Source organism: Carcharodon carcharias, chromosome 7 (assembly GCF_017639515.1).
Source record: "Carcharodon carcharias isolate sCarCar2 chromosome 7, sCarCar2.pri, whole genome shotgun sequence".
NCBI classification, from domain to species: Eukaryota; Metazoa; Chordata; class Chondrichthyes; order Lamniformes; family Lamnidae; genus Carcharodon; species Carcharodon carcharias.
The window spans coordinates 137,724,942-137,737,019 of NC_054473.1; the positions used below are offsets into that span (position 1 = coordinate 137,724,942).

General features: G+C 45.0%; 1 protein-coding gene across 4 annotated transcripts in view; it reads right to left on the reverse strand.

The window, feature by feature from the left end:
* fto (FTO alpha-ketoglutarate dependent dioxygenase) overlaps positions 1-12,078 on the reverse strand; it is a 426,363-nt gene that overhangs the window by 78,369 nt on the left and 335,916 nt on the right. Inside the window, exon 9 of one of the 4 annotated variants that reach the window (XM_041191082.1) lies at positions 7,377-7,450. The exons of the other annotated variants lie outside the window; for them this stretch is intronic. Within the exon in view, the coding sequence (XP_041047016.1) occupies positions 7,377-7,450 (74 nt within the window). The remainder of the gene's footprint in view (positions 1-7,376; positions 7,451-12,078) is intronic. 4 annotated transcript variants of the gene reach the window in all.

A 12,078-nucleotide genomic window follows, 5' to 3' on the forward strand; every position in this document is an offset into this window, starting at 1 on the left:
GTAGCACAGAGACACTTGGAGGGACCAAGTTCTAGATTGGCCTCAGGGCAACCTGATGGACACACTGCACTGTCTGATCCACAGCAAGCAGAGGCAGGGAAATCCAACGGTGCCAGCACCTGGAGGACAGCCGGAAGACAGGAATCTGCTAAGTCTGAGTCAGATGAAAAGTCTCTGAACTTGGTTGTACTTCAGTTTCTGGAGCTGCAAAGACAAGCTCGGGAACATCAGGAAGAACTGCCTGTGGCACATCGCAGATTACAAGGGGCAATGGAGGAGTCTGCCCATCTTCAGTCTGAAATGATGGCACCGGCATGTAAACGCACCTAGATTAACACTGGTAGGATGGTGGCTGCCATGGAGATCTTGGACGAGGACATTGGCCCTGCACTGCTGCAGGAGCTGCGTTCCATTGCTGAGGCACTTGGTGGCATCCATCATTGTCAACATGAGAGGGGTCAGGGCATCTCAAACTCACTGCAGCTGCCCTTCCACTCAAGGAGCCAGCCAGGGGCCCTAAGGCCCCCAAAGGGAGGAGGATCAGCAGGTGCACATCCTGGGACCATCCACCCAAGTGACTCCAGGAGTGTCCGGCCTAACCGATTCCCCTCTTCTTGTGGGCCGTGCAGCTCTAGCTCCGCAAGCCGAGGAGAGTGTCACTGCCACACTGCTGTACCCTGAAAGCAGACCGGGGCCCTCCAGAGGACAGCCACCAAGGTCATCACAGGCAGCGAGCAGCAGTCAACAGACTGCTTCCAACTCCACTGAGGATATGGCGAGAACACCAAGACATAATGGCAGGATTAGGAAGGTTAAGAAGATGTAGTTGCACAGTGTGGGCACAGCTATTAATCACTTGTACATAGTGTTCACGATTGTAAATAAACTCCCAACAATGTCTCCTCCTCTATGGCGCCTTGTTATGATGAGCAGGGTTTATGTCATTCAGATGTGAAACCTTGGTTCCTGCACAAGATGAAGGCAAGTGTTTCAGTCCAGGGCCTCTTCCCTGTGCAGTGTGTAACCTTCAGAACAAAGTTATTGTCCACCTTCACAGTCACTTGACATGCCAGTGATTCCTGAACCTCGATGTGGCTTGTCATTGCTGCCAGAATATCGAGGGCAGGTGTCACAGAGTTCCGTGATTTTCTCTGTGTGCTCTCAACAACTCAGTACCCATGTCCAGTGACAGTGTGGTCCTGAAGGGGACAGGTGATGAAGGCTGCCTAAGGATCAGTACTGTTAAAATATCACTGCTGCATCTCCATGCTATGACCCTATTCACAGAGCGCAAGCAAGCTGCACTCAGCTAGGCAGGAGTCAGACGTTCACAGATGCAATGATTAGATGCAATAGAGTGTCTTCACTGCATGTCTTCATCGTCCTCCTGGAATCTTACGACTATTAGGGCCTCCATTGTGCCTCCATGACATGAGCCTGCTCACAGAGGGTATGTGCACTGCCATCAGCCAGACAGGTGTTAAACATTCACAGATGCAATGTGTGGATGTCAGGACGGTCCTCACTGCATCTTGTCATTATCATCCACAAATCTTGCGGCTATGAGGGTCTCCCGAGCGTGCCTGCATCTTCTGGTCAGTGCGATGGCCTCATCGTCAGCATCCTTGCTTTCCAGGATCTCATCACCCTCATCCCCTTCGATGTCCTCCTCATTGGAAGAGGTGTGCAGCTCTTCAATCTCCCCTTCAGCCAAATCCTCCACCCTTTGTAGTGCCAGGTTGTGTAGCGCTGTAAGCTACGATGATGCATGACACTCTCTGGCTGCAGTGTTCCTGTCGAGGCACCAGTACTTCATTTTTAAGATGCCAATTGTGTACTCCACCAAAGTTCAGGTTGTGGCGTGAGCCTCGTTGTACCTTGCTCTGCTACAGTCTGAGGCCACCTCCTTTGTGGGTAGCCCTTGTCACCATGGAGCCAACAATGCAGCCTTGTGGACCCTGGAAGATGTCAGGGATCTGAAATCTGCTGAAGATGTAGGAGTCGTGGATGCTTCTGGGGTATCGTGTGCAGACCCGCATGATGCATTTGTTGTGGTCACAGACCAACGGAACATGTGGAAATCCTTGCGGTTCACATACTGGACTGCTTGTGCCACAGATATCTAAGCATCACGTGAGTGCAGTCGATGGCACCCTGCACCTTTGGAAAGCCAGAGATTGCCACAAATCTGAGCACTCTTGCTTCCTGGCTTGCCTGATCCCATTTGAAATGCACAAAGTTCTGTGCTTTTGTGAAGATGGCATCGGTGACCTCATGGATGTACTTCTGGGTGGAGGCTTGTGAAATCCCACACAGGTCACATGTGGCACCCTGGAAGAAGCCACTGGCATAAAAATTGAGCACTGCAGTCACTTTCACGGCCACGGGATCTGTTTGCCCCAGGGGTCCCATAACAGCCCCTCCATCTTTCACCAATGCATTGGCTGATGCCCTGAAAGGATTTAGTCATCCGAGACACCTCATTCAATATGTGGATGATTTACGTCTCTTCATTGAGACTCAAGGGGACCATAAGGAACTCCTTGTAGAGCTGCAAGTTCTGTCGAAGGGTCATGAGGACTCGAAACGTCAACTCTTTTCTTCTCCGCCGATGCTGCCAGACCTGCTGAGTTTTTCCAGGTAATTCTGTTTTTGTCCTTGTAGAGCTACTGGTTTTGTTAAGCAAAGCAGGTTTTAAAATAAACTCCAAGAAGGCACAGATAGGACAGAGGGAAGTCCAATTTTTAGGCTTGACAATCAGACCAGGGGGAACAAGAAATAGACCAGGGGAGACAGGAAACCACTTAACTGCTCTGGATCAATGCCAGCCCTCCAATCCTTTTTGGACCTCACTGGGTATTGCAGAGAATTCATTGATGATTATGGTGGGAAATCAGCAAGTGGCCTCAAGATGGTGAGGGCTGAGGAGTTGAGGCCAGATGGACATGTGAGGGTATATATGAGAGAATGGGTGGTGATGTCCCTTGAGCTGGCAGTGAGTGAGATGCCAGTGAATGTGTGATTGCCTTGAGTGTATGATTTTAGAGTGATGAGATACTTACCATACCCTGGCTGCACGGATGAGATCATTCAAGCTCTACCTGCTTTGGATGGCCAACCTCTTCTGTGCAGCATTGGCATTGACCACCGCTGCCACCGCCTGCCATGCTGAATTGGTGATGGCGCTGCCCATCCTGCGGCCAGAACTGGAGGGGGGGGGGGGGGGGGCATCATGGCGGGCCTCCAGGGTGTCCAAATGGCATTCCAATGATGCGTCATTAAACCTGGGGGTTGCAGTCTTTTTGCCTTTTGTGGACATCTTCCCTGCAGTAGTCTTGGGCTGGAAACACTGAGATGTGGACTTTAAACATGGCGCCTGGCGTGCTGAAGTGGCAAGATGATGGCATGGTGGGTGAATGAGAGCCCACTCGCCATGGAAACGGCGTGTTTCCCGGGAATGCATAACTAATGCGGTGGGATGATAGTGTGAAAACTTGCCATCGCGGTCAGCAGGTAAAATATCGTTTTACCTGCCTGCTCCCGCACTTAGTGCAAATCTGGGACAATTCCGCCCGATATGTGTGTAGGACCCAAGGCTTGGGGCGGGCTCCAGCTTCAGTCAGGATGGTATGTGAATGGCAGCTGTGAAAGGGGTGTCTTTGCCACTGTTGGGATGGGAGGAGTGTATCCACCTGGTATTGCATGGTACTGTCCTGTTAAGGAGGAGACATAGATCCCTCAGGTCTGTGCACCAGGAAAAGGGGGTAATGTTCCAGTTGTAACATTAAAGGTCACAAGGAAACTCACTCCCTTTGCTAACAAGATCAAGATTAATCCAAAGACTGTAGGATGCCTTCGACATACTTTGGGACTGGGGTGTCATTCTCATGTGAATGGTACTTTATCATGAAGCGCACCACGAGGTAGTGCCAATAATGATTAATTTAGCGGACATGGGGTTACCTCCGTGGTACAAACATCAAACGCGTGGATTACAAAATCAAATGCTGCATCAAGTTTTGCGGGAATTCTGGGAGCGTACTGGCACTGCGATTAATGAGGATGAACGTGCTAGTTTGTATGAGGGTTCAAGGAATCAAACGAAATCTCACTCATACAGGCGGGTATGACGGAGCTCGATTAATGACGTGGCAACCATATTTAACACTGGGACATCACCTGTAAGTAGTTTAGATTTAACCTCTTTAGATGAATCAGTAAAACCTGTTAGAGGCAGGTTAAGGAAGACATTGAATGACATGAATGATGTGGAACAGGGTGAGTTAGAGGAAGCCAAATTATGGCTGTTCATTTGCAAGATGTGGCGGAGGACTTGGAAAGGCATGCCCACCGCATGAATAAAATTCTAAAAGAGGATAAAAATGCCTCTGTGGAAGCTGTGAAAAATGATGCTTGCACAACGTATGGTTCTTGATTTGTGGAACAGACCCATGAAAACTTCCAAAGGATTGTGGAAGGGAGATTGCCTTCCTGGGTCACTGATAAACATCTCAGGGCTACGTCCACTTATCAACTTACCACTGATATCTGTAAAATCAGGGGACTCGTGCAGGTATACCCGGTGAAACATGAGTGCCATCTTAGCATAGGCAAGCTAGGATTGGTTCTATACTATCCTCTTCAAAAGGAAGGGGGGAAACCTAATCCTCTTTTTACAGTATAAAACACTGGGGAGCAAGTCAGGGCCATGTGTCATGTTATGACCAACACGCAAGGTACCGTGGCACACATGGACGGAATCACTTGGGTAGCCCCGGATTTGGCTGGGTGCGCTCAGAGAGGGGATACTTTTGTTTGCTCAAATGATGTAACTGAAAATACAGTATCAACCTGTGGGTTCACTTGGGATCAGGAAGGGCCCAACTGCACGATCATGGTGACCCGGGGATCAGAGTTCCCTGCACATGAGACATACAAAGGAAAGGGGGAATATTGTGTCACAACCACACACCAGGAATACCAGTATGGGGACCTGATCTGTCCTATTCCAGACGGGACTTTTTGTTTTACCTCAGCTCAACCTGTTAGACTGGGTGCATGGGCATTATTGAAAGTTTATGCTCATAGACAGGTGAATATTACTGCAAATGATGACTTGAAAGGACAGCTACATGAGTGTGTTGCCCATTTTGGGTATGACTTACTCCCGTTGCCCGAACATCTTATAGAACTATTACAGAGGATTAACACTTCTAACATACATTTTTATACCCTTCAATAAAAGAACAGGGAAATTAAGGTAGAAATACCAGGGACCTTGGTCTTAGCCTTGAAATACATCCTTGGGTGTGAATTATATCTCACGTACTGGTTGTTGTACAGTCATTTATTGTTGTATGACCTATGTCCTCGATGCAAACGTAATACTGGACAAGGATATATACACACACAGACCCAGACATGTCACTGGTGCGGTAGCTAACCACCAGACATCCTGATTACAGAAAGTGACCTGGTCAATGGCCTCCCAGGTATGTGTGAATGGCTTTCTTCTTGCCTTACAAAGACACAGAAATCACATCCATTGCTGGCAGGTACCTGGAGACACCTCCTGTGCAGAGTAGGTAATGACCACATGCAGGTTGTCTTTGCATGGCGAGGTTGGAATTGATAATCCAATCAGACGACTCAATTTTAGACATTACCTTATATGCTAAGAGACCAGGGTCAGAAAGGGGTATAAAGCCACAGCTCCCAAGGACATTGGTGTGCTGCAACCAGGAAGTGTGATTTGGTTAGTGACTAGATGTCATATGATGGAATTCATTCAGCATGCTGACCATATGGGGACGAGCTCCTGCACGTGGGTCTTACTAAGCAACTGGTGCTGGAAGTATATGCTATTACTTAGTGGATTAATAAAGGCTTTCCACATAAAGTGGAAATTGTGTCCGTAGTTTGCTTTGTGTCGTTGATACCATGCACGGGTGAGGGCCTTAGAGGGCAGTGAGACCCTCTGGTTAAGAGTCCTACAATGGACATCACATTATTGTGGGATCAGGTTGCAAAATTGTTTCAGAGATGTTTAAACTGGAAGTTTCTGTTAAACCCAATAATACACCACATTACGCAAAGAGCAAACAGGAGAAGAAGTGACAGAAGACATAAATCCAACTAGTATTTGACAAAAATGACAATAGGAATATCACTTCTGCGTGAAGATGTTCTTAAACCAACTTGAGAAGCAGTAGCAGTGAAGAAAAGGCTGGCAACAGTTATCTTTAATGGATGGAGCAGCAGACTCACAACTTTAATTAAATCCATCATGTATAAACTGAAAGTGGGAAAGTTAAGCTGAAAATTGTCCTTATAACTTTAGCCGAGGAACCACCATTAAACTCTGTAGGCCATATTCAACTATCAGTCTGATACCCAAGGCCACTTGTTTACAATAGATTTTGTAGCTCCTAATCCTCAATGGATAAATATGCTACTGAGCTGTACAGAATAGAAGCTCTCAGACTGTAGCCTTGGTTGATGTTGAATTAATAGACTTCTGATGTGGCAGCAATGGGACCTAAAAATAGCCTTAGCTTCCATGGTACAGGTGAGGGAAAAATCAACCACAGTTCTTGCTTCATTGCTGGGAATGCCCGTGGATGCATTGAGCATATGCAGGCACTCAAAACTCATCCACTTGCACAGAGTTAAAATTGGGCCCAGGGTGAGCTCAGATTCATGTGAGATCAGGACTGGGTTCTACTCTGATGTACTCCATAGTCAAACACTCTACCAGTTAAGCTTACTCATGAAAGATTTCCACCTAATTTAACTAGTGGTGGGGTCCTGGTAACAGGAGATTATTTTTAAGAATGAATCAGCACTAACGCTATGAAGAAAGCAAGCAAAAAGGACTAGGACAAGGCAGGCAGGGTTAGCAAGGTTTGTTCTGCACGAGAGCAACCATTATAGAGTGCTATACATAGAGTGATTGTTAATAAATGCATACTGAATTCCAGTTTGCCTTTCAAATGTACTCCTATAATTAATATGTTCACGTATATGCCCAAAACTCATTTGCAAATAAATTTGGCAATCATTAGAATTTACAGAGATTTTTTCAGTTAAAACAGAATTTTTTGAAACAGACAATGATTTTGAAGCTCAATCTTTATAATATTTGTACCATTTGCCCTTTATGGTTACTGCACAAAATCATAATAGTGACAAATGCAAATTTATTTGTATTTTTCTAAACAAAATCATCATTCATCTGCTCAACAACTGACATTCATTTCTTAGGCACTGTCCCTCCTACCTTTCGTAGTTAGGAATGGTTTGTTATTTCTCAACATATCTACAGTGTAAATGGATTGTAAAACTAGCTCATCCTAATCAGACTCAGGCTTTAGTACCTTTGATAGATTGTTTCACATCTACATCCATTCTTCTTATCCACGAGGTGACCTGTCTTCCAATAGGCAGAAACCTACACAAAGAAATCCTACTTAGGACCACCATAGCTTCTCCTATTTTCCAAAATAGATAAAATGTTATTTGCAACAAAATGCTGTTAAGCATAATTGGGCTGAACAGCAGCTTATGTTTATATGGGTTAATGTTGCTATTTGTGGACTGTGGTTCAAGGTAAAAAATGAAATAAAATTTTATTTATTAGAAAAAAAACAGCTGCATCTTCTATGGAGCTGGTTATTTGAAAAATGAAGCATACAGCAGCCAAGAAGCTTTATATTTTGATGTTCCTTCTCAAGCCCTTTTAACCTGAAAATCCATAATGGTAAATTCACTCCTATCTAATCTTCTGCACTTATTGTGCTGGAAGTTAATAAATGAGCATAAGTTCATCTTGTCTAGCAACGAAAAGTAGAACACCCTGACAAGAATTTACCCTAGGCAAAAGCACTTGCCTTAGTTTATTATCTATAAATCAGTTTACCAGAGTATTTTTCACAATCTAATCTCATAAATGTTATTGAATTCTCCAAAGAATAAGCATGTGCCGGGTGATTTTTTTTATTTCAATTGATCACTGCTGAACCGACTTTAAATAGTCTTTATTCAACCATTTGCCATTTTAAGTCATTTACTCTTCTCTGGGTTTAAGCCAACAGGGACAGTGAACAATTTAGTTGCCCTCATTCTTTCAAATGATAGCACTAGAATCTTACGGGAGAGTTTTCTCCCTGTCAGACAGGCTGGTTGGGTGTGGGCACAGAGCTAATCGCCGCCAGTGATTGGCTGTGGGCCGTCATTTTATGTGGGTGGGCCAATTAAGGCCCGCCCAGAATGATGCACAACCAGTAGCGTTCAGCGCTACCTGTGCGGGTTGGGGGGGGTGGGGGGGGGGTGGGGAGAGGAGGGAGAGTCACACACGCAGGCGAAAGAGCGCAGAAATTTCCCCTGCTGCCTCAGGGAAATTAAGTTCAAATTGAAAGTTTTAAATAAAGCAAGAATAAAATTATTTAGACATGTCCCCTCATGTGACAGTGTCACATGAGCTAGGACGTGTTTATGAATTGTGTGAAAAATATTTATTTGTTTAATAAAACCATCAGAAAACCTCATCCCGCCTGTGAATGAGGCTTCCTGAAAAACGCTTGAATTCTTCACCTGCCCACCAACTGGGCAGCCTATCAACTACCTAAATTAGTCTCCGAATGGCCTTAACAGGCCTTTGACAGTTCGGGGGGTGCGCAGCTGCCTCCGGTGTGTGCCCACCGAATGAAAGATTGGAATGATGCATGGTGACGTCAGGATGCGCGGCCGACATCACCGCGCATTATTTTGAGCTTCAGCGTGCTGGGTCCCCTCCCGCACACTGTGAAAATTCTCCCCTTAGAATTCTCTTATGGTGTAAAGTTAGCAATAATAAGTTAGGCATACTTAAGGGATACATCATCAACTGTAACCTTTGACAGTACCTCTCTTGAGCCATGTGATCATTTAAATCTAGCAGTTAAACTCTGACAATATCAGTAGGGAGAAACCAAAGTAATCTAACATATGCTATGGACATAAATATCAACTGGCATTAAGTATCAACATTGCCAAAATGGTGAATCACAAGGTGCTCTTAAGAAATAAATGACAAAAATAAAGTGTCATTTTGGTCATGATTGTTTATACAAGTTAGAGCCACTGACTGAAAGTAGACTTCCTAAGATGGTAAGGAGGATGACAGGATTCTTTTATGAGGAATCACTTGAATAGAAAAGGATAATGGGGAGTCACAAATAAGGATGCTGGACAGCTAAAATCAGAGTTCAGTGAGATAAGAAGGGTTCTGGATCAAATTAATTGGGAAGAAAATTAATAAACAACAAGAAATCAGAAGTAGGAAATATTCGATTATGATATGAATCTAGAAAAAAAATGATTATATTCCTATCAGGTTAAGAGGGAGTGCACCAAAGAACTAAGTTCTGTGGATAGGTAGAAAGATTGAAACTAAATTGAAACTTAAAAGGGGGGGCTAACAATCCTAAAGAAATTCATGATGAATGCAGAAGGTGTAGCAGGAACGAAAAGAGACGCTGTAAAGGACAAAAAGAAAATATGAGAAAATACTTGCATTAGTATAGTGCATTTAGTGTAGAAAAACATTCAAGAGGCTTCACACAATAGTCAGCAACAAATGATAGCGAGCCAAAGAAGGAAATCTTAGGAGGAGTGACTAAAAACTTAGCTAAGAAGTACATTTTAAGGAGGGTCTTAAAGAAGGAGAGAAAGATGTAGAGGTTTGGGTCAGAAATCTGAGGGGCTAAACAGGTGAAGGGAAATTCATCAATGATCAATGAAGGGAGTGGATGGTGTGTAAGTGACCAAGCATTGTAAGAGCGCAGAGTTCTTGGAGCATTATAGAGACAAAGGAGATTTAAGAGATAGCGAGTTAGCAGATAATATAAAAGGAAATGGTAAGAGTTTTTAAGCATTTAAAAATAAAGGAATTGTTTAAAAGAGAATAAAACGGCACAGAGATGAAGGAGGGTTAGTTTAATTGTGATGGATGAATATTGTGTAGATATTAAATATTTTAAACATGTTTTAAAATTATGGTGGAAAGTGAGAGAATGATATGGAATGCTGTAGGAAATGAACTGGTCCAGAAAAATTGTCAGAATTTAAGGTGGAATAGTCAGCAGGCATGATACTCTGGATTGTTGAATGATGTCAGGGAGAAGATAGCACAGGATATAGCCATAATTTTTCAATTTGTGCAAAATATTCAAATTATGCCATGGGATTGAAGTGTAGCCAATGTAACCCCCATGTTCAAGAAGGGAGGAAAGGATTGACTGGGTAATGATGGACCAGTTAGGTTATGATGGACTGGGTAATGATGGACCAGTTTCAGGAAAATCCTTGGAATCCATAATTCAAGGCAAAATTAATGAGCATTTGGAAATACCTGGTTTAGCAAGGAAACCATTCACGGGATGTGGGCTTCACTGGCCGAGCCAGCATTTATTGCCCATCCCTAGTTGCCCTTGAGAAGGTGGTGGTAAGCTGCCTCCTTGAACTGCGGCAGTCCATGTGGTGTAGGTACACCCACAGTGCTGTTAGGAAGGGAGTTCCAGGATTTTGACCCAGCGACAGTGAAGGAACGGCGATATATTTCCAAGTCAGGATGGTGAGTGGCTTGGAGGGGAACTTCCAGGTGGTGGTGTTTCCATCTATCTGCTGCCCTTGTCCTTCTAGATGGTAGGGGTTATGGGTTTGGAAAGTTTGTTAAATAAAAGATGTGTTTGACAAATGTAATTGATGCTTGTTAGAAAAACTTCAGCACGTGGTGTTAGATGGTATGTAGGTTCAGGGATAGAAAGTGGCTTGATGAGCCGGAAACAGGAGTTGTGATAAATAGCCATTGCTCAGTATGGAGAAGAGTCAGAACTGGTATATTCCAGAGGTTAGTGCTGGGTCTAGTTTTGTTCTTAGTAGGTAAAGTAATTTGGACCTGAGAATAGGTGCCACAATTTCAAAACTAGCTGATGATCCAATGCCTTAAACATTCACCATGGACACAATGTGGCTGCAGTGTACCTCATCTATAAGATGCACTGCAACAAATTGTCAAAGTTTGTTTCACAGGTTCTCCCAAAACCTCTGGCACAAGGATAAGGGCAACAGGTGCATGGGAGCATGGCTACCTGCAAGTTCCTCTCTAAATCACACAGCATCAGTGCTGAATCAAAATTCTGGAACTGTCTACCCAACAGCATTTTGGGAGTAACTTCCTTAGGCTGGCCCACCCTTGCCCCAATTGAGGCCCTAGTGGCCGATTAATTAACTTAGGGACTGCTTCCCATCCAGCCCCCATTTTCAGGTCGGTGGGAGGAGTTCAGGAGCAGGGGGAAGCCCAGAAAGTGACCCTGTGAGGCATTGGGTGGGGGTACCTTGATCAATGGCCTCCTTTCAATAGCAGACGGCCTCCTTTCACTATTGGGCACCCCCCACAAAGTCAGCCCTCCACAAGTGCCCTCTCTCACCCCACTTGGCTTTTTCACCAAAACCCTCACCCCTCCTCTGCCCACTCCCCAGGCCCTTAACTTCCCTCCCTTCCCTGAGTGCCCCACATTTAACTGGTCCTGGACTCTTGAGTCTCTGCCTGGACTTATTGAGGAATGCTTGCAAACCCAGTCCTGACCACTGCAGCTCCTGGCGCTGCAGGGACCAGAGAGTTGTTGGCCAACCTGATTGTCTGGCAGCTCTCTGAGGTGGGACTTCCTCTTGAGTGAGGGGCAGAAGGCCCATCTCCAGCCACTTAAAGAGTGTTAAATGTCTGCGGGGCAGCCAGTTGCAGTGGCGATGCATTCTCCACCGACTCTTCAGGTGGTAGGCTGGGAATCCCCACCATCCAAAATATCCTGGCCATAGTGATGGATGGCTAAGCCAGTTGTATGCCAGGCATGCTCAGATCTGTGCCCCTTGGACTTAAGGCTGCAAAGTTTGTTGATTTGAAGTTTGGTTGTAGTCAGTGTTTCTGGCACTTGGTTGTCTTCTTCTGATATGCTTTTTCTGCTCCTTGGAGTTGAACTTCTCTTTGTCAACTCCCCATCTGCTCTGCTCAGGGACCACCAGCTTATCCCATTCTTCCTG